Source organism: Mesocricetus auratus, unplaced genomic scaffold, assembly GCF_017639785.1.
Source record: "Mesocricetus auratus isolate SY011 unplaced genomic scaffold, BCM_Maur_2.0 Super-Scaffold_4256, whole genome shotgun sequence".
In the NCBI taxonomy this organism is placed as follows: domain Eukaryota; kingdom Metazoa; phylum Chordata; class Mammalia; order Rodentia; family Cricetidae; genus Mesocricetus; species Mesocricetus auratus.
In genome coordinates, this window is record NW_024429182.1 from 78,604,056 (window position 1) to 78,627,101 (window position 23,046).

Sequence of the window (23,046 nt, forward strand, 5' to 3'; positions counted from 1 at the left end):
CATGTGTCTGGAGCTGTAAAATTTAAATGAAGAACTCTCATCAGGTGTGATGGCACATGCCTGGGATCACATACAAAGCAAGACTCTGACTCTAAAACAAACTAAAGCAAACCACCAAATAAAGTGTTCTATTTCCTATTAATTCAATATTTATAACTGAGTACTTGTTACCACTGTACACCATCACTAATGTTTAAAAGATTATAATACCTTTTCTGGTTATCAATTGCATGTATATTAGCATTCTTCATTAATAAAAATTTTGCCATCTTCAGTTTGTTTTCACTGACAGCCAATAAAAATGGTGTGAAGCCACTCTGTAAAATGACAAAAGCCATTTAAAACTCACAAAAATCATATATTTGGCAACTGAGTTGAAAACTTTTAGAAAGGCTCTCTGGATACAATTATATGATGAGGACACAGATGAAGTGTAATCCTTATGCCTTCCCGTAACACGAAAAATAAAAGACCCAGCGACTGATATTGGGTTCAAACATCAAGCTGAAGGTCAGAAAAGCAAAGTAACCGGCCACTAGCTCTTACCGATACCTCAAGCTGAAAGGGCTGATCCTGCTGCCTCTCTTCAGTGTGGCTGGAGAATGAATGCCTGATACTGAGACCTTGCTCCTGTTTCATATACCTCTCTAGTGCTGGGATTAAAGGCATGAGCTCTGTTACTCTTTTAGACTGATTCAATCTCATGTATCCCTGGGTGGCCCTGAACTCAGAGAGATCTGTCTACCTCTTCATCTTGAGTTTTAGGATTAAATATGTGTACCACCACCTCCTAGTTTCTGGTTGCTGGGATTAAAAGTGTGTGCCTGACTTCTATGGCTTGTGTCTGACTTTGCTTTCTGAATCCTCAGGCAAGCTGTTTTAACAAATCCTAAATAGTATATCACCACACCTCCCATGCCCATGTACCATGGAAGCTCCAGTCCTCTTCCAAATGTCCATACTCACTGTCTCCAAGAGTATTTGTTCCTATTATGGTGTTTACCACAGCAGTTTGGAGTCATGTGACTGCTCTCATGTAAATCAACATCTTGTTTTATGTTATTGCCCTCAGATTCTAAACCGTAGTAGTAAAATGGTACATGTTTTACTGAGTTAGTGAGCTATGCCATCATCTCCAGTTCTAAATTTACCTTCTAAAGAATATTTACTAGAAATACTGTGTCTTACAGAAAAGATCTAATATTCCTCTAAGAACTACTATAAAAGTATATATTATACATCCAGTATTAAGAAAATACTTTTATCCTTGATCACTCCCTCTTGAAAAATAGTTATGAAATGAAATTGGCATTAGAGGAAATGTAGCCTTCTGGATACATTGTGGTGAGCTTTCTAATGATGTAAGAGTTTGCTCCAGGTTGCTAAGGAGTCTTGCTTGCTACTTTTCTTTTATGGTGTCATGATTCCAGATGCAAACATTACTAGGCACTCCTGCAAGGGATTCATACAAAATAGCTTTTGAATCAAAAGACTCTGGCTTCAAATGAACTTTGCTTATAAGTAGTTGGTTTGTGAGTGTAGCTATTAGAAAGCTCAGCACAAGGGGAGGTGGTTCAGTGAATAAAATTTCATGAGGAGCTGAGTCCAGATCCCCCCCAGTGCCCATGTAAAATCCAGATGTGGCTGCACATGTCTGTAATCACAGCAATGGCAAGTAGAGGCAGGAGGATCCAAGAGCTCACTAGTCAGTCAAAACAGGAGTAAAAGAATAAAGATATCTGGTGGGCAAACTATAGCCTTTACATATGCACAATGCATGCTTACATACTCAAAACTTAATACAAAATTTTACTCTCATAATAACAATTCTGAGATCATATTTCATAAATATTTTCACATCTTTATCCACTGTCTAAATTCTAAAACTCAGTCCCACTTCTAAGAGACTAATGTAAAATATTGATGATGTTCTTGTAACTTATTTACAAACTCTGGAACATTTATCAAACCAGTGTATAAAACAAGGGTTGTAAAGTGAAATGCTTGGAGAGGCAGAGCAAGTGACATAGATGTATATTGAGTTGGGTCATTGCAACCTGGAGCACATGTGTGCCTCTCATACAGGGTATGAGTCACACAGGTTCAGAGCTGTGTCCTCTGCATAGGTATAAAACAGTCAAACATGGCCTTCCCTGGTTTGGGGTTTTGGCTCAAAGGAGGAAAAAAACCCCAGAGAAAGTCACTAACTGGAAATTGCATTCAGTTTCCCTGGGTAAGAGTCAATTCAAAATGCAATCTGACTTCATTATGTAAACTCTGGCAAGATATTATAGGTTTGAGAAATTACAGCCTTTTCCCAGTGGCTCTTCCTGCCAGAAAAGCCTAACATGTCAGGTAAATACCAGTTTTTCACTCTGGTTTCCGACTTAATTCATCACTAAGTCATCAACATCGCTTCCTCAGCACCATCCTGAAATTGATCTTCATTCGTAATTAGGACTCCATGAATTTCTTTTCCAAACTGAGGTGTTCAGATAGAACATCACCTTGGTGAACAGTTGGAGAAAATTCCAAGACAAAAAGATAGAAGAAAACAAAATCATGTTGGTCTTTTGCTCAGTTGCCTTGTTCCTTTCTTATATATGACATCTACCTTATTAATCACTTCAATATTCACTTCATGTTCAAGCAGTTTTGCAGCCAGTGATGTATTCTTATAATAGACAGCATAGTGGAGAGCGCTGTTGCCCAGGGCATCCACAATATTTGGGTCAGCGCCATTCACCAGCAGAATGGTGGCACATTCTTCTTCCTGACATTGCACAGCCTGTTGAAATTGCACCAAGAAACAGACCATAAATTCAAAGAATTCAGGATAAACATCACACAGGGTTCACCATCTATTTACTTTAATCCGACATAGATTCCTTTTCATTCTAAGCATTTTAATCAAGGCTGACTTATGCTGAAATCCTTAGTTGTCACATACCTTCACTAGACCTGTGCACTTGTCACTGTCAATGGCATCAATCTCACACTGTCCCTCTAACAGGGCCATCACTACTTTTGGGTGACCATAAGCGCAGGCAATGTGTAGAGCAGTTCTGTGAAAATGGAATGTCTTTTTAGAAATGATACAGCATGACTGAAAAATACAATCCCTCTTGCAATTTTAAACATTAAACCATACACAATTCCTCGGTCTTCAAATCAAGTATTTATGGGGTGCTATCTTAGCATCCTGGCATACAGTGCCACGTGGACTGGGTGTGGTGGTAGCTTCTCGACCTACAAGTACCACATAGACTGGGTGTGGTGGTGAACGACTCCAGTTTAGCCCTGAAGAAGTGAAAGCAGGAGGATCAGAAGTTCAATCATCTTTGGCTACATAGCAAGTTTGAGGCCAGTTGGGCTACACAAGACCTCATCTTAAAGGAAAAAAGCTTAAAAATTTATTTCACAGAAGTTATAGTATTTATTGTTAATGATCCTTATACCAGTGAAAGTACAGTACAGTGTATCCGGATGGAAGGTGTGTGTGTGTGTGTGTGTGTGTGTGTGTGTGTGTGTGTGTGTGTGTGTGCTCCAAGTATTGTTAAGGTACTTTTTGCTAATTTGACACTAGCTAGAATTACCTGGAAGAGAAACCTTGATTAGGAAAATGTCCCCAGTAGACTGGCCTGTAGGCAAGTCTGTAGGGGCACTTTCTTAATTAATGATTGATGTGGGAGGACCCATCCCTCTGTGGGTGGTGCCACCTCTGGGCAGGGAGTCCTGGGCGATATAAGAAAGCAGGCTGCCATGGAAAGCACTATTCCTCCATGTCTTCTGCTTCAGTTCCTGCCTCCAGGTTCTTGCCTTGAGTTCCTGACCTGACTTCAACCAGTGATGGATTGTGACCTGGGAGTTATAATATAGAAAAAAACCCTTTCCTCTCCTCGTTGCTTTTGGTCATGGTGTTTATCACAGCAAGACGAAGCTTACTAGGACATGCATGTCAGGCAGGTGCTCTCCCACTGAGCTCTGCCCCCGTTCAGAGCGGATAATTTGAATGGAAGTATGTATGCTTTGTAATTAGTTCCACTAGAGTTTGAACTTGGATTTGCTTTAAGCTCTGTTATTTATTAGCTATGCCTTATCCTTTCTATTCCTTAATTTTTCTGTCAGCAAAATGGGCACTGAAGTTAGTATCTGTCTCCTCAGACCCCGGTATATTTTGATGAGAATCATATAAAGTGGTTTTAAAAGTTTCCAGCAAGCCGGGCTGTGGTGGTGCACGCCTTTAATCCCAGCACTCGGGGGAGGCAGAGGCAGGCGGATCTCTGTGAGTTCGAGGCTGGGCTGGACCGATAGCCTCCAAAACAATACAGAGAAACCCTGTCTCGTAAAAACCAAAAAAAAAAAAAGTTTCCAGCAAAAGTAACAGCTCAGTGTTTGTCAGGTGTTGTAATTATCACTACCGTGACAACTTAGAAGGACAGTGTTCCCAATAATTAGCAGAATCACAACCATCTCGCATGTTTTAAGGGTTGTCTCACTGTGTCTAAAATGTTCTTTTCTCATAGAGAACATCTCTGGAGTTGGAGTTCAAGTTATAACTCATGACATATTGTAGCTTTTGTTTGGTAGCATTTTGGCATTTTCTTAATACACAAAATAAATGTCATCATTGAACCCATAATGTCCCACACTAAATGAAAAATGGTATTTTTAATAGGTCCATGGAAGATATAGCCGTCTGCTTGACTATACCATGGGCAAAGAGTTCTGAATAACAATGAAAATTATTTTTCTTTGATTTTTAAAGAATCTGTAACCCAAGAAAACTCAAGGTTCATATGGGTAGGTCTAGCTCCTCTTTTGAATCTTAAGTTTAATAGATTGCATGAAAGTCAGATATTTCCATTGATTCAATGGAAATGGACAGTATTCAATACTGTCCTCAATTTTCAAATGGTCAATGAAAGAATGCTTTAATTTGAAGGGAGGAGGAAAGGCTAAACTGAGCCCTGTTACTTCCTTTTTTTTCCTTTTTAATTTTTTTTTTTTCATTTATTTACCAACCATAGTTTTCCCTCCCTCCTCTCTTCTCTCCTCTCCTCTTAACTTCCATCTACACCCTCCTCCTCTATTCAGAAAGGGTCAGGCCTCCCATGTGAGTCAACAAAGCATGTCACATCAAGTTGAGGCAGGACCAAGTTCCCCACCCTGCATCAAGGCTGGGTAAGGTGAACCAGCAAGAGGAGTAGGTTCCCAAAAGCCAGCTCAAGCACTGGGAATAGGACATGATCCCACTGCTAGGACTCCCACAAACAGGCCAAGCTACACAACTGTCACACACATGCAGAAAGCCTAGGTTGGTTCCATGTAGGTTCCCTAGCTGTTGGTCCAGAGTACATGAGTTCCCACGAGCTTGGGTCAGTTGTCTCTGATGGGGGTCGGTTCCCCATCATGATCTTGACTTCCACCCTTGCTCATAAATCCCTTTTCCCTCTCTTCAACTGGACTCCTGGAGTTTGGCCCGGTACTTGGCTGTGGATCTCTGCATATGCTTCCATTAGTTAGTGGATGAAGGATCTCTGATGATAATTAGGGTAGTCACCAATCTGATTACAGGAGAAGGCCAGTTCAGGCAACTACTCCTCTATTGCTAGGAGTCTTAGCTGGGGTCATCCTTGTGGATTCCTGGGAGTTTCCCTGGCACCAGATTTCTTCCTAACTCCCAAATGCCCCCATCAAGATATCTCTTTCACTACTCTCCCCATCTGACCCACTCCCAACTTGATCAACCTGATCCTTCACCTCTGACTCCCAGGTTACCTAGAAGATCTCATCTATTTCCCCTTCCCAGGGAAATCCATGCATCATTCTTTGGGCATGCCTTGTTACCTAGCTTCTCTGGCACCGTGGATTGTAGCCTGGTTATTCTTTGCTTTATATCTAATATCCACTTATGAGTAAGTACATAACCATATTTGTCTTTCTGGGTCTGGATTACCTCACTCAGGATGATTTCAACAAGATAAAACATCAGGCTACAGAATGGTAAAAGGTCTTCACCAACCACACATCTGACAGAGGGCTGATTTCCAAAATATATAAAGAATTCAAGAAACTAGAAATTAAAATACCAAATAATCCAATTTAAAAATGGGTATATTAAAAGAGAATTCTCAACGAAAGAATCCCAAATGCCTGAGAAACATTTAAAAGAACTTTTCAACATCCTTGGCTGTCAGAGAAGTGCAAATCAAAACAACTCTGAGATACCATCTCACACCTGTCAGAATGGCTAAGATCAAAAGCACTAATGACAGTCTATGTTGGAGAAGATGTGGAATAAGGGGAACACTCCTCTACTGTTGGTGGAAGTGCAAACTTGTACAGCTACTTTGGAAATCGATATGGTGGTTTCTCAGATAATTGGGAATCAATCTACCTCAAGACCCATTAATACTATTCTTGGGCATATACTTAAAGAATGCTCAATCATACCACAAGGACATTTGCTCAACTATGCTCATAGCATCACTATTTAAAATAGCCAGAACCTGGAAACAACCTACATGCCCCTCCACTGAAGAATGGATAAAGAAAATGTAATACATATATGCAATTGAGTATTACTCAGCATTAAAAAACAATGATATCATGAAATTTTCAGGCAAATGGGGGGAACTAGAAAAAAAAGCCATCCTGTTGCTTCCCTTTTACACCTTTCACTTTGCTAGCTTCAGCAAAGCTCAGGATAAAAGTGTCCTGAGAGATGGAATATATCTTCTGCCTATTTGGTATTTAGGATACTTTTAATGAGTGAATGTATGAAAGAATGGAATAAATATAGTTACAGAAGTCAGTATTTTAATGAAGTGAAATGATACTTCTGCAGTGGTGATAATCAATTTTGGTTGTCATCCTTTGTTTTCTTAGGGATGCAACTAAAGTGAAATTATCAACCTACAGTTGTTTGCAATATGCAATAAATCTATATATAAAACATTCATGCATGTACTCTCAATAAAGCCAACAAATATATTCTCCTGGCTTTGAAAGACATGAAGTGTTAGCAGAAATACCAGTTCAAGCATATGACACACAATTTCTAAACAGAAGTGAGCAGGGTTAGTATTCCCGTTCTTCCGAAGGTTTGTTGTAATAAGTGTTCACTACAACTTTAATTCATGTTCATTCTAGAAGTCAAGATAATTAGGAAAGAACAAGTGTGTGAGTAACTTTCTTCAAAACCAGCTGTACTCTAGTCCCTAGGATAAGACTGCAAAGGCCAAAATTCAGAATTAATATAGGTGTATCTTCTAGTTTATGAAATTAAGCTATGTGCAAACCATTAGAGAACTGATTGCTCTGAGAACTGGAACTATAACTAAGTAATGAAAACTAAATTTGTATGTACACTTTAAATGCATAAAAATAATTTTTATAACAACTTGTCGTTGCTTAGGCTGGTACAAGAGCAGATGTTTGTGTGTATGTGTGACCTTCCAAAATGACATTCTTCTCACTTTATACCCAAAGTACATCTTTCACAAGGACAAACCTCTAACAATTTCTATGCTATCGTCGAAGCTCCATCTTTCGCTATCCTGAGGTTTATTTGTAAAATGTGTTCTGTTGGTTATTTTTAAACACATGCCATTTTAAAAAATGGTAAGAAATAAATTGTATGTATTCTCCATTATTTCCTAATTTCAATATGGTAGAGTAAATAAGAATCCCTTATCCATATAGCATTGTAGACTTCCAAGCCTGTACTTTACTCAATTTAATTTATAAATCAAGGGCTTGGAGTAAAGTGCTTTTGCTAGCATGGCAAGGCCCTGGGTGCTATCTATGCATAAATATGAATAATTAAAAATTAAGTGTTTTCCTTGACTTGGAAACGTTCTCTATAAAATGAAGATATATTTTCCATTTGAGACACAAGTAGTAAACATTTTGTGTCTAGAGGCTTTCTTTCGCACAAGCCCCGCTTCCTCCACCGCCTCCCCTCTCCTGGGCCCTGATACCTCTTCTTCTTGTCTCTGTCATTCACACCACATTTCTCAATTAGGAGCTGCCGCACTCTGGCTGCATCCCCGACCCGGGCAGCCTTGTGGATCTTTCTCAGATCCTTGTCTCTCAGGTGGTACTTGGGTGAGAGAAGGATATTGGCACTCTCAAACCCAGTGCCCAGGGATTGTCGTTGCTGATTGCACAAGGATTTCAAGAGCTGCTGGCTTTTCTTGTAAGACAAGTTAGCCACTTTCGACATGTCAGAGGCTGCGGAACCCAGAGGCCCCTTCCATCTGTCTTCAACACGCGACCAGATGTCCAGTAATGTGATGAACCGCTTCCGGAGAAGCTAACAGCTACAATGCGTGCAGAGACCTTGGAATCTCTAACTCTGATTGGTTAAAGGTTAGCGGTTATGGTTGCATAGTAACTCTGTAACATTGCCTACTCTTTTGCTCAGGTGTCACAGCCAAACAGCCAGGGTGCTCAGTGAACATGCGCAGTTCAGGGCCTGCCAAAGCCCATATATATATATATATGTATATATATATATATATGTTATTTTTAAATTTAAATTTAAATTAGAAACAAGGTTGCTTCACATGTCAGTTTCAGGTCCCTCTCCGTTTCCCTCCCCTCCTCCCGTGCCCTCCCACCAACCCCCCCAATATCCACTCATTTCCCCGGGGAGGGTGAGGCCCTCCATGGGGGTGTCCATAGTCTGTCATTTCATCCAGGGCAGGGCCTAGACCCTCCCCCAAGAGTTCAGGGTGAGAGTGCATCTCTCATTGTTGGATGCAAAGTCCTACTTTTAAATCGTTAAGCAATTAAATTTGAATTACAAAACCAACTCTCCATATTATCACTGGAGAGACAGACTGAGACTTGAAAAATCAATGGGGTGACAACTGGGCTTATCCTTATCACCCAGAGGGCATCCTTCAGGAGACCCCTGCCCTCTACAGATGACCATGCCCTGAAAAATACTGTCATTAGCAGGGGATTGTAATACACTGCCTGGATGTCAGTAAATTAGAGATGTTGAGCTGTCTCTTGACTAAGGCTCATGGGCTTTTGGAAACACTGAGCCTGAAAATGCCCTCTGCGGGAAAACAGTCTATAAAGATGATCCATTTTTGTCATCCAGGCCCTCGTCGTTGGGGGCCACCTAGCACTGGTTGGACAGCGCTTAGGCCACAGCAGCACACTGACAGGAGCATTGATCAGACTCTGCACAGACAAGAGTGACAATAGGCAGGGCCTGGAGGGAACCACTTACACCATGTTGTGACCCCACCCAGCCCAGAGCAGGGCTCAGTGCCAGGTGGATGGAAGTCTTGGGAGACTGTCAGGGAGATGGAGCTGGCAGTTTGACTTGAGGTGTGCTCCATCCAGGCCTCAAAAACTTGGAATGAGAAGGACATTGGGAGTGTTCTGATTTGGACAATTTCTAATAAAACATCTTTCAACATTTGTGTTATATGAACATCAGATTTTTTTTCTCTGGGGTTAAAACTTGGGAACAGAATTACTGAAATTAAGTACATGTTTGTAGTTTAAAAATCTACTGAACTTTTCTCTAAGGAGGCTGTATTTTTTGCATGTTTACCAGCAAGGCTTTGGAATGCCAATTCCATGACCTCATCAACATTTGGATGGCTTTATTTTAGTTGTGTAGGGCAGCTCACTGAGGACTGCATGTGCAAATTCCCCAAGATCATTGATGCAGAGATGTTATGATTTGCTTCTGTATATTAGCTTCAGGAGTATGTCTATTCAAGTGTCTACCTAGTTTTATTTGAAAAATTGTGTTTTGACAATTGATACTATGTTTTAGAAACAAATATTTTGTTGGCTATGTGACTTTAAAGTAGTTCTTCTCAGTCTGCCCCTGGTATTTCTAAGTGCTTTTTTTCCTCCAATAGCATAATAATTAATTTAAATGAAGATTGCTGACTACCTTGTATGCCATGCTAGAACCTTCATCCAGTGACTGACAGAAGCAGAGGCAGACACCCACAGCTAAATACTGAACTGAACTCCTGGAACCCAGTTGCAGAGAGGAGGGAGGAGTGGTGAGCAAAGGGGTCGAGATGGGGCTGGTGAAACCCAGAGAAACAGCTGACCTGAACAAGGGGAAGCTCATGGACCCCAGACTGATGGATGAGAGTCCAGCATGGGACTGATCTAGACCCCTAAATTTGGGTGTCAGTGAGGAGGCCTCGGCATTCTTTGGGGCCTTGGGAACTATGTCAGCATTTATCCCTGGCATCCAAATGGACTTTGGGAGCCTATTCCACATGGAGGGATGCTCTCTCAGCCTGGATACATGGGGGAGGGCCTAGGCCCTGCCCTGGATGATATGACAGACTTTGGAGATCCCCCACGAAGGGCCTCATCCTCCCTGGAGAGTGGAGTGGGGACTGAGTGAGGGTTGGGGAGCTGGTAGGGGACAGGGGAGGAGGGAAGGGGGAGGGAGCTGGGCTTGACATGTAAAACAAGCTTGTTTCTAATTTAAATTAAAAGAAAATTGATAATCTAAAGGTTTATGGAATAATTCACACATGTGCTGTTTGAGTCATGTTCTTTATTCTTTTGCCTATTTTTCTATCCTTTAATTTTCTTTTAAGTTCTAATTCTTTCAATTCTCTCTGCTTCAATGTTCACCTAGCTTAAATACACTTTTTATAGTAGTCTTGAAGTAATAATAAAAAACAAATAACAAGAGTTACACCTCATTGGTTAAAAGCACATTCCTTTGTGTGAGTGATAAGGGCAGAGTCCCTTACCATGGCAACACAAAGTTTCAAGGTTTCTGGAGTAAGACTGTGACCAGAGGGCAGGGACCCAGTGCCCAGTAAGACAAACTTCGAGACATAGGTCTTTTACCAGCCAGACTTGGAAAGCAAAGAATTGGCATAATTTTTAAAGGCTGTTTTGTGTTAATAACTTTGGTTAAGCACCTGTGACTCTGACCTTGAGCATAACTGTAAAATTTTAAACTGATGATCCATTTACAAAAACCTTTAGTCTAGTGTAAATTTGCTCTGAGGTAAAAATGAGTTAATTGTGGGCAGTTTGTCTTAGACTGAGGAGAAATTGCTATTTTCTTGTGTTAGTCTGAGTAAAAGGAACAAAGCAGGCTTCTAAGTGTCTATGGTACAATAGATCTAGTTATGAAGCTATTCCATCATCCTCAGAATGAACCATGAACTACATAGATGGCCCTGCACACAAGGGAGCTTGTTTAAAGATGTTAGCAGCATACTGTTTGTTTTAAAATCTTTTTTATTTAAATTGGAAACAAACTTGCTTCGCATATCAATCCCAGCTGCTTCCCCTCTCCTCCCCTCCTCTCTCACCTCCAACAACCCCTCTAGCCCTGCCCCCAATCCCCACTTCACTACTCAGGGAGGGTGAGGCCTCTATGGGGGATTTCCAGAGTCTGTCATGTCATCTGGGCCAGGGCCTAGGCTGAAAGAGCATCACTCCATGTGGAATGGGTTCCCCAAGTCCATTTGGATGCCAGGGATAAATACTGATCTACTATCCAAGTCCCCACAGATTTCTGAGGCCTCCTCACTGACACCCACATTCAGGGGGTCTGGATCAGTCCCATGCTGGCCTCTTAGCTATCAGTCTGGGGTCCATAAGCTTCCCCTTGCCAGATCAGCTGTTTCTCTGGGTTTCACCAGCCCAGTCTTGTTCCCTGTGCTCATCACTCCTCCCTCTCTGCAACTAAATTCCAGGAGTTCAGTTCAGTGTTTAGCTGTGGGTGTCTGCCTCTGCTTCCATCAGTCACTGGATGAAGACTCTAGGATGTCATATAAGGTAGTCATCAAACTCATTGCCAGGGATGGGCACTATTGGTTAGATTGCCAGCTGGTGTCATCCTTGTAGATCTGGAGATCTCACTAGTGCCAGATCTCTCCTGAAACCTATAATGACTCTCTTTATTATAGTATCTCTCATCCTGCTCTCCTCTATTCCTTCCCCTACTCAACTGTCCTGCTCCCCCATGTCCTCCTCTCCCCCTCTTTTTCTCACCCTCTCTTTTTCCCAGCTTCCTCTCCCCCTCCCCCATGCTCCCAACCTGCTCAGGAGATCCTGTCCTGTTCCCCTTCTCTGGGGTACCATGCATATCTCTCTTAGGGTCCTCCCTGCTTCCCAGACTCTCTGGCAGTGGGATTGTAGGCTGGCACTTCCCTGCTTCATGTTTAAAATTCATATACAAGTGAGTACACACTATATTGGTCTTTTTGTGACTGGGTTACCTCACTCAGGATGGTTTCTTCTAGTGCCATTCATTTGCCTGCAAATTTCAAGATTCCGATTTTTTTCTGCTGAATAGTACTCCATTGTGTAAATGTACCACATTTTCTCTATCCACTTTTCAGTTGAGGGGCATCTAGGTTGCTTCCAGGTTCTGGCTATTACAAATAGTGCTGCTATAAACATTGTGGAACAGGCATCCTTGTTGTGTGAATGGGCATCTTTTGGGTATATGCCTAAGAGTGGAGTTGCTTGGTCTTGTGGTAGATGGATTCCCATTTTCCTGAGGAATCTCCATATTGATTTCCAAAGTGGCTGTACAAATTGGCACTCCCACCAGCAGTGGAGGAGTGTTCGCTTTTATCCACATCCTCTCCAGCATAAACTGTCATTGGTGTTTATTTTAGTCATTCGGACAGGAGTAATGGTATCTCAGAGTTGTTTTGAGTTGCATTTCCCTGATGGAAATTTCTTAAGTGTCTTTCAGCCATTTTAGATTCCTCTATTGAGAATTCTCTATTTAGTTCCATACTCCACTTTTTAATTAAATTACTTGGTGTTTTGGGGACTAGTTTCTTGAGTTCTTTGTAAATTTTAGAGATCAGCCCTCTGTCAGATGTGGGGTGGTGAATATCTTTTCCCATTCTGTGGGCTGCTGTTTTGTCTTGTTGACTATGTCCTTTGCCTTACAGAAGCTTCTCAGTTTCAGGGTGTCCCATTTATTAATTGCCAATCTCAGTGTCTGTGCTACTGGCGTGTTCAAGAAGCGGTCTCCTGTACCAATTCATTCAAGGGTACTTTCCCCTTTCTCTTCTAAGAGGTTCAGTGTAGTTGGATTTATGTTGTGGTCTTTGATCCATTTAGACTTTAGTTTTGTGCATATATTTGAATCTATCTGCTGTCTTCTACATGCCAGCATCCAGCTATGCCAGCACCATTTGTTGAAGATGGTTTCTTTTTTCCATTGTATAATTTTAGCTTCTTTGTCAAAGATCAGGTGTTCAAAGGTGTGTGGGTTAATTTCAGGGTTTTCAATTTGATTCCAGTGGTCTACCTGTCTATTTTTGTGCCAATACCAAGCTGTTTTCAGGACTATAGCTCTATAATAGGGCTTGAAGTCAGGGATGGTGATGCCTCTGGAAGTTCTTTTATTGTACAGGGTTGTTTTGGCTATCCTGGGTCTTTTGTTTTTCCATATAAAGTTGATTATTGTTCTTTCAAGGTCTGTGAAGAATTGTGCCATTGTTTATTTTTATTTTTTTCAAAAGCTACAAGTTTACTAACATAATCTAAAGATTAGAAAAGTTTCAAGCAAGTTATTCTGGGTCTCAAATGAGAAGTCACAATATTCAATATTAATTAAAAAGAAACAAGGTTAACCAGGACCACACATGGACATATTCAGAGTGAAATCCCCCAACTCATTTGGGTGGGTCTGTATTGATGACATACTTTTCCTTGGGAAGCTTCAGCTGCTCCTCCTTCTTCTTGGTGTCCATCTTCTGGAATGCCTGGTTAGCATTATAATACAAAACCACGAGGTATTTGTTACACACGTTGAATCCCGACAGATGGTCACATGCATTCTTAGCATCAAAGATGTCTTCATCGATCACATAGGCTGTTCCTCTGGTCTCGGGTGTATTTCCTACTCTGTTTTTGATCAATAGGTTCCTATTTCCCAAATATATCATACATTTCTTCTGCTGTGATTTTGTATGGCAAATTCCTTATATACAAAATCCCATTTACTTCAGGTGGGAGGCAAATATTCACCCTCTTGGCAGCATGCATCGCCATGTTGGCGGGCTGTGAGAGGTTACCGCGGGATTCCTCCAGAGTACCTCTAAAGGTCGGTTGCAGTGAGAGCCACACAGTGTCAGACACAGACCATCAACAGTCAGGTAGAGCCGGAAGCTGTTACAGCACCGCTAGAAAGACCACATCTCAAACTAAGACATGCTGACGTCCTCAAAAAGATGCTCAAGACCAAACTACCGGGGGAACGTCCTCAGATCGGTTTGTGCCATTATTTTGATTAAGATTGCATTGAATCTGTAGATTGCTTTTGGCAAGATTGCCATTTTTACTATGTTGATCCTACCTATCCAAGAGCATGGGAGATCTTTCCATTTTTTGGTATCTTCTTTAATTTCTTTCTTTAACACTCTAAGTTCTTGGGATACAGGAACTTAGTTGCTTGGTTAGTGTTACCCCAAGATATTTTATGTTGTTTGTGGCTATTGCAAAGGGTGATGTTTCTCTGATTTCTTTATCAGCCCTTTATAGTAGGGCTACTTATTTTTTTGAGGTAATCTTGTATCCTGCCACTTTGCTAAAAGTGTTTATCAATGGGAGGAGTTCCCTGGTAGAGTTTTTTTGGGTCACATATATAAACTATCATATCATCTGCAAATAGTGAAAATTTGATCTCTTCCTTTCCAATTTTTATCCCCTTGATCTCCTGTTGTTGTCTTATTGCTCTAGCTAGAACTTCAAGTACAATATTGAAGAGATATGGAGAGAGTGGACAGTGTTGTCTTGTTCCTGATTTTAGAGAAATTGCCTAAATGATGAGTTTCTCGTGATTTAGGTTGATGTTGGCTGTTGGTTTACTGTATATTGCTTTTATTATGTTCAGGTATGTTCCTGTTATCCCTGATCTCTCCATGACCTTTATCATGAAGGGGTGCTGGATTTTGTCAAAGGCTTTTTTAAAGGCATCTAGTGAGATGATCATGTGGTGATTCTTTTTAGTCTGTTTATATGGGGGATTACATTGGCGGATTTTTGTATGTTGAATCATCCCTGCATCCCTGTGATGAAGCCTACTTGATCGTGGTGGGCGATTTCTTTGATGTGTTCTTGGATTTGTTAGTACTTTATTGAGTATTTTTGCATCAATCTTCATGAGGGATATTTGTCTGTAGTTCCTTTATTTAGTTGTGCCTTTATGTGGTTTGGGTATCTAGGTAGCCTCGTAAAAAGAGTTTGGCAATGACCCTTCTGCTTCTATTGTGTGCAACAGTTCTGGCATTAGCTCTTCTTTGAATTTCTGGTAGAATTCTACAATGAAACCATCTGTTCCTGGACTTCTTTTTGGCTGGGAGACTTTTGATGACTGCTTCTATTTCATTAAGGGCTATAGCTCTATTTAAATTGCTTATCTATTCTTACTTTAATGTTGGTAAATGTTATCTATACAGGAAATTGTCCATTTCCTTTAATTTTTCAAATGTTGTGGAGTACAGGTTTTCAAAGTATGACCTGATGATTCTCTGGATTTCCTCACTGTCTGTTATGTCCCCTTTTAATTTCTGATTTTGTTAATTAGCATGTTCTCTCTCTGCCTTTTGGTCAGTTTGGATAAAGGTTTGTCTGTCTTATTTTCTCGATGAACCAACTCTTTGTTTCATTGACTCTTTGTATTGTTTTCTTTGTTTCTCCTTTATTGATTTCAGCCCTCAATTTGATTATTTCCTGGCATCTACTCTTCCTGGGTGACTTTGCTTCTTATTGTTCTGGAGCTTTCAATGGTGCTGTTAATTCTCTAGTGTGGCTATTCTCCAGTGTCTTCATGTGGGAATCTAGTTCTATGAACTTTCCTCTCAGCACTGCTTTCAAAGTGTCCCATAGGTTTGGGTATGCTATGTCTTCATTCTTGTTTAATTCTAGGAACTCTTTTATTTTTTATTTTTTGGTTTTACGAGACAGGGTTTCTCTGTATTGTTTTGGAGGCTGTCGGTCCAGCCCGGCCTCGAACTCACAGAGATCCGCCTGCCTCTGCCTCCCGAGTGCTGGGATTAAAAGCGTGCGCCACCACTGCCCGGCTAATTCTAGGAACTCTTTGACTTCATTTTTTTATTTCTTCCTTGACCCCAGAATGGTGCAATTGTGTATCATTCAATTTCCAATGATTTTTTAGGGTTTCTGCAATTTGTGTTGTTGAATTCTAACTTTAAACTGTGGTGACGGTATAGGATACAGGGAGTTATTACAATTTTTTTTAATCTGTGGAGGTTTGCTATGTTGCCAAGTATGTGGTTGATTTTAGAGAAGGTTCCATGTGGCGCTGAGAATGTATATTCTTTTGTGTTTGGATGGAATGTTCTATAGATGTCTGCGCATCCCAATTGCATTATAACTTCTGTTAGTTTCTGTCTGGTGGTCCTCTCTAGTGGTGAGAGTGGGGTGTTGAAGTCTCCCACTGTAAGTGTGTGATGTTTAATGTGTGATTTGGGTTTTAGTAATATTTCCTTCATGAATGTGGGTGCCTTTGTATTTGTTGCATAGATAGATGTTCAGAATTGTGACTTTATCTTGATGATGAATATGAAATAACCTTTTTATCTCTTTTGATTAATTTTAGTTTGAAGTCTAATTTGTTAGATATTAGGAAAGCTACACCAGCTTTCTTCTTACGCCCATTTGATTGGAAAATCTTTTCCTAACCCTTGACTCTGAGGTAAAGTCTGTCTTTGAAGGTGAGGTGTGTTTCTTGTATGCAACAGAGGATGCATTCTGTCTTCGTATCCATTTTGTTAGGTGAGTTAAAACCATTAATATTGAGGGATGTTAATGAATATGTATCTATGGTATGGGGCACACACTTCAATTTCCCAAACTGCAAAATAAAACATATTTATTTGCCAAATTTCATTTCTTTCAATATCTTATGGGTTACTTACGGTAGGTAATGGAGTTTGGCTATATAAGGAAAAAGTAGGATCTTTCCTTATTATTTCCTTGGCTTGTCAAGTAATGAAAAAAATCTTTCTTCAAATCTTTGCTATTAACATGGTGGTGTTTTAAAAAAGAAACTCTGAGGCTTTTAGCACATTTACTATTAATCTCATCAATTTCATTACCTTGGGCCAGAGATCCTGGTAGACCCATATGGGATCCAATATATGTTATATACAATGGATGGACTTAATTTTAAGTTTTATTGCAATAATGTCAGATAGGATACATGGAATTGTTCTAATTTTTATGATTTGTTTTGTATCCCAGAGACTTTTCCATGGATTACTGAGTAGAAAGTATTCTATTTGGTGTTTGGGTAGAATATTTTGTAGATATGTATTAAGTCCATTTATATATAATGTTATATATAATGTTTAATTCTGATGATTATGCTTTTGTCCAAGTAACCTGTCTATTGAAGAAGGTGGGATGCTGAAATCACCTACTATTAGGAGGTTTAAATTAACCTGCATCTTTTTTTTTTTCTGAGATGGGGTTTCTCTGTGTAGTCCTGACTGTCATGGAATTTAACCCGTGTTCTTAATTCCAGTTATGTGTTCCAGAGTTTGGTACATATGTGTTTAGGATTGTAACATCCTTTTTATTAACTGTTCCCTTGATTAAAATGGAAAGCCCTTCTTTATCTTTCTAATTAGTTTCACTTTGGAGTCTATTTTTGTCAGATATTAGAACTGCAATGCTTGCTTTCTTCTTGGTTCTATTTGGAGTTCCTTCTACCTTTTTATTTAAAGGCAGTATCTGTTTATAAAACTGAGTTTCTTGTGTACAACAGAAAGATAGTGTCTTAATCAGGTCATCAACTCTGTCTTTCAATGTGAGAACTAAGGACATGAATATTGAAAGATATGATTAAAAGGTATGTGTTGACAGCAGTTTTCTTTTTTTAACTTTTAAAGAAAATACTTTATTACATCATGAAAAAAGATATCCAACAACTAGATTCATACTTGCTTGAATCTAAAAAAAATGGAAAATTTATTCATTAGACTGTATGTGGGCATCCTGTTCCACATGGAGATAAAAAGACGCTAAGGCTTCTAAGTGTTGCACAGTCTGAAAAAAAAAACATAAGGGTTGGGGGGGAGTGGGAGAAGATCACATTATGAAAAATCTACCAAGAAACATTTTAAAAAAGAGAACCCTTTGTTTCTATAGTAGCTTTAGTTTATAGTTCTTGGAATGACTGTATTCCATTGAAGACATCTTTGTAACAAGCAGCTTCAAATGAGTAATCCCATGTGCAAATATTAATAGAAAAAATATAAAATAATGCATCTCTTGCCATCACCCTGACAATCAGGACCATATTTTGGAGAACTGTTTTGTCTGGAAAAAGGGTTAAGCTGTGAGTTTGGAATTCAAGTGACACTTGGGCTTCCTCCAGCCAGGATCTTCTGGCAGCCAGCTGGGGGCTCTCCCTGGCCCAACTTACTCCCCTCCCTACTCGACTCCTTTGTTTCCCGCTCCAGTCCGTGCATCTCAGTGCTGTCAGAGTCCAGTTAGTTTTCTTTTTGCTGTTTTTTCTTTTGTGCAGATAATTTTGTTGAGTACGATAGTCTAGTTTTTCAGTCAGGATCTTTTAAAACTTGGATTGTATTGCTCTAAGTTCTTCTGACTTCAAATTTGCCACTGAGAAATGGGTTTTCCTTTATATGTGACATTTTTTCCTCTTGTAGTGATCTTATCTGCTTCTTGTATATGTATTTTTGTTCCTTTGGGGGCATTTTACTTTTATGATAATGTCTCAAAGACCTAGTCTTTGCTGCTGATATGGAATTCTCCCTCATCTATGTATATATTTGCTCCTTTCATGGTGTCCCCTGGTCCCTGCATGCTGTTTTCCTGTGCTTAATTAAAAAATATATTCTTTGCTTGTGTAGTCTAATTCCTCTGTCTTTGAGTCCTGATATTCAATCTTCTACTTGAGCCATTCTACTTTTAAGGTTTTCTAATTGGGTTATTGACTTTTTCAATTTATGTTCATTTCAGCTTGAGGTCTCATCAATATTTCAATCTCCTCTTTGAATTCTGACTTCAAGTCTTGAACTTATGTAGTTTTGTTCAACAGTATATTTGTTGCTTCTTGGATATTACTCAGGTACTTATTGTTATTCTCTTGATGTTCAATGAAGTGTTGGCATGTTTATTTTTTATTTTTCTTTAATAAGTTTTCTTTTAATGTGTCCTGGGGTTCACCTAGGTAATCTGGGACTAGTGTGTTTGAATGGAGACATGCTGTTTTGGGCATTCATATTGTTTTTTGTATTTGTGACATGAATTGGGTATGTGGACTTTTTCCTTTGGATATGTGTCTGGTGTGAGATTCTGGCTTGCCTTAGATTGGGTCTGTGTAGGCCTGTGTGACTTTAACTAGGCTAGGAAAAGCTGGTGCATGAGCTTTTTGGGTCTAGGCCAGGCACAGCCAACCTTGGTCTGCAGCTATAGATCTGGAGATAGTGGAGAGAGCAGGGGGAGGGAGTCAACAGATAGAACAATGGGTCTTGAGGCCTGTGAGTGTAAAGATGGTAAAATGGCAGTGGAGAAGATGGGAAAGGAAAGAGACTTGCCAGTCAAAGGTAGCTCAAAAACAAAGTTGGTTTATGAATTAAAAGTCTGGGGCTATGAGCTGCTGCTGAAGGCCATGTCTGGGTGTGTGGTCCTGCTGTAGCTAGGGTCTGTGATGATGTCCATGGCCTGTGTTGCCACAGGAGGTCATAGAAACCATGAATGTTGAATTACAAAGGACATACTTAGCTGGCCCTGCCCCTGACTGTCCCTCAGATGGCTGACCTGACTGTCCCTTGGATGGCTGACCTGCCTCTCATTGGCTGCTGCAGTAGGAAAGCTGGTCCTATCGCCCATGGGAGAGCTGACCCTACACTTGGGGAGAAATGGCCCTACCCCACACCATGAGTGTGAGTGATCTAACGCCCATGGCATGGGCCTAGGAGAGTTGACTCCACACCTCTCCTGAGGTGGGCAGTCTCAGTGGCCCAGATTGACCAGCTCAGATATCACCCGGGCCTTTGATTGGCCCACCCTAATATCTTCCACATCTATGACCTGCTGGATGTGAAGAGATTGGTCTTGTGTAATGATAACTGCAGGATCTCCATGACGTGGGGCAGCATCAGGATTCTGAGAAGAGTTTCAGTGAGGTTCCAATGATAATGGTGTGCCAGGGGGCTTGAACCAGACCAATGACTCATTGTAATGAACAATTTGTGGGTGGGGCTGATTGGATAAAAGGGTATACTGTGTGTCATACCACAGCACCCAACGCCACTAGGATGAATGAGGAGGTGTTGCAAAAATGGAGGAGTGAGGTGGTTTTGTATGTGTGTGTATGTATGTGTGTCTTTTGCTTTGTTTTAATCTATTGCTTTGTGGGGGGCTTTCTGGGGGTGGGATGCTGAAGGTGAGGGGGGATATAGAGGAACTGGGAGGTAAGTGGAATTGGGATGCATGCTGTGAAATTACCAAAGAATCAATAAATAATTGTTTTAAAAAATGTCTGGGGCTAGATGCCTGCTAAATCGTGACTTTTTGTTGCAGACTATTTCTGGATGATTTTAGAGCAAATGGTCTAAATTCTCAGTATAATGCTAATATTTCATTCCAGATGGAAGGTCAGAAACTCAGAGTTCCTTTCCCATAACACAAGCATCATCTGGCTGTGTTTATTTATGAGAATTAAATATTGGAGAACAGACATAACTCATGATATTCTCTTGTTACTGCTTTAGTGACTCCTGACATTGATTCAGGATTCTCATACCTTCAGACTAAAAAGCTAACTTTAAAAAAGTTCTATTTGTGTATGTGCCTTTGTGAGTATATGAACATATGTATGTACTTTCTACTTATTTTTATGAGGTACCAGCCTCTCCCTGAACCTAAGGCTTACATTTTCTTGACAAGGCTGACAGTCTTCAAGCCCCATTGATCTTGTCTCTGCTCTCCATGTATGTAGGATTGCAGGCATGTATGAGATTCCCAACTGTTCTGTGGTTTATGGGACTGGAATTTTGTTTCCTTATGATTGTACAGTGGTCTTAACTACTGGGCTATCACCCTAGTCTTTAATTTTTATTATTATTGTTACTATTTTTAGTTGCACAACAGTGTTTATTGCAGTATTTTTCACATTTGCCAAGTAACCAAACCAATCAGGTGTCCAACAACAGAGACAATGAAAATGTGGTAAATGGTATGTTTTTCAATCACCAAGAAAAATGAAGTTATGTTATTTGCAAGGAAATGAACACAAATGGAGATAATCACATTAAGCAATTAAACCAGTCTCAGAGAAACAAATATCTTCTCCCATTTTGGGGTCCTATATTTTTATATAGTCACATAAAACCATGTATGTATATATAAAATGACAACAGAAGTGAAACTGTTTACAGGAACAAAGGGGAAACCAGGGGTGGGTAGGACAATCAAGGAGAAGGTTGAAATGAGGTATGCTCAAAATAAATTGTATGCTTGTATGAATATTAAAAATGAATTAAATTAAAACTTAAAAATAATAGTCTTAAAATAATAACTCACTTTCTACTGGTCAATGTCTTTTCATAACCATCCTATTCCATCCTCTGAATTCACAAAGGTAGAAAGTATCAATCCTGGCTAACAGACAGGAAAACTGAAATGGAGAGACAATAAAGACAGGCCTAATATAAAGAAACTGGTCAGCATTAGAGCTAAGAGTTTGGCTCAAGTCACAACTAAGATCTTAAATGATTTTCAGAGCTTTGTTTGGAAGGTAGAAGGAGAATAAGGTGCTAATTTTTAAGTTTAGAAGTAAGGTAAAATAAATCTTCACAGTTTAGATAACCTGTCATTTACTCAAACTTTCGAAGACTGCAAACCATCTTCCCCCGTGTCTTTATTTGTATACGTGTATGTAAAAGACTTCTATGTACTCAGTGGCAGACAGCAGTATGAGAAAAGAGGGTCACTGGTTGAGCTGCAATCTCCTTTTGTCTGTATTAGCCAAGGTCAGAAAGATTTGTTCTAGTGTTACTTGTTTGAAAGAATAGTCTTCCAGATTGAACAGCACTTTAGCTTTCTCCATAATTTCAAATACCTTAAACAAACAAACACAAGGCAAAGTTATCAATAATATCTCTAGGTAATCCTTTCCCTACTTTACCTTCCCCAACCAGGACACAAAGATAAAGGGATGATAGAAAGCAAAAGGGAAAGATGGTTAAAAAACATAAGAAACAGCTATTCTGTATCCCCCCCAACTCTGCTTACACATGCTTTTAGACAGAATCTCTACACTGTAGCCTAGGCTGGACTCAAATTGCCTCAGAGTACTGGCACTGTAGGTCTGCCCATCCACACATACCCAGTCATCCCCACTTTCTTGCTGAACATGACATAATAATATAATTTGGGGATCAGGTTTCAATCAATTATATTCAGGTGGCCTTGAAAAAGTAACTCAAAGTTTCTAATTCTCTGATAATTGGATTTTCATCCATACGCTTAAATCCCAATGTTTTCTATTTGTCCTCTATTAACACATTAGACTGGCATGAATTTTACAACCACCTTTCCCCAGCAGATTTCCTTGCTTGGAATATAGTAGCCAATAATGCCTTGAAATTCCTGGTTTTTGATGTTACCTAAGGAGAGAAAGATTTTTGAGAAGTTAGTAATAGAGATGATCATAGTGTTTCTTTTTAATAAAAATGCAGCATTGTTTTATAGTGTTGGCTAGCCTGGAACATGCTATATTGCCCAGGATGGCCTGGAACTTGCTATGTAGCACAGGCTGATCTTGAACTTATGGCAATCCAATTTTCTCTGCCTCTCAACACCTGTCTTTGGATCCTACTATTGGTTTTGAAGAACTATATAATTTATATTTCAACTGTCCACACAAATGGAAAGAGAATATGTGCAGTTAATACAAAGATGATATAATCTTAAGATTGTAATCATTATCATGGATGAACTTTATTATCTCAATAGATTTACTTCTCTGTGAAATACTGCCATATTACTTATTGTTTGAAA

At 39.8% G+C, this 23,046-nt stretch overlaps 2 protein-coding genes and 1 pseudogene across 2 annotated transcripts in view; all 3 read right to left on the bottom strand.

Annotated features, from left to right (window-relative positions):
* Positions 1–2,560: 2,560 nt before the first annotated feature.
* LOC101827625 (ankyrin repeat domain-containing protein 26-like) lies at positions 2,561–8,260 on the bottom strand. The gene is made up of 3 exons (XM_005063412.2): positions 7,986–8,260; positions 2,951–3,065; positions 2,561–2,788 (listed from the first exon to the last, which is right to left on the bottom strand). Exons 1-3 carry the CDS (start codon positions 8,228–8,230, stop codon positions 2,561–2,563), a joined length of 588 nt encoding a protein of 195 aa, XP_005063469.2. The 5' UTR covers positions 8,231–8,260.
* A 5,404-nt stretch (positions 8,261–13,664) lies between these two features.
* On the bottom strand, positions 13,665–14,043 carry LOC101834672 (annotated as a pseudogene).
* Positions 14,044–21,327: 7,284 nt separating this feature from the next.
* LOC101827880 (ATP-binding cassette sub-family A member 3-like) overlaps positions 21,328–23,046 on the bottom strand; it is a 154,479-nt gene continuing 152,760 nt past the window's right edge. The window contains 2 exon segments of the mRNA XM_040733185.1: positions 21,328–22,105; positions 22,579–22,652. Of these exon segments, the coding sequence (XP_040589119.1) occupies positions 21,974–22,105; positions 22,579–22,652 (206 nt within the window). The 3' untranslated portion in view covers positions 21,328–21,973.

What these genes read in the sequence shown, in the direction of transcription:
- LOC101827625 (XM_005063412.2), bottom strand. Translation starts at nt 8,230, where the DNA reads ATGTCGAAAGTGGCTAACTTGTCTTACAAGAAAAGCCAGCAGCTCTTG. An exon ending in GACAGAGACAAGAAGAAGAG is followed by an intron (nt 3,066 to 7,985) that starts GTATCAGGGCCC and finishes CCATTTTCACAG; the next exon opens with AACTGCTCTACACATTGCCT. An exon ending in AGTGCACAGGTCTAGTGAAG is followed by an intron (nt 2,789 to 2,950) that starts GTATGTGACAAC and finishes CAATTTCAACAG; the next exon opens with GCTGTGCAATGTCAGGAAGA.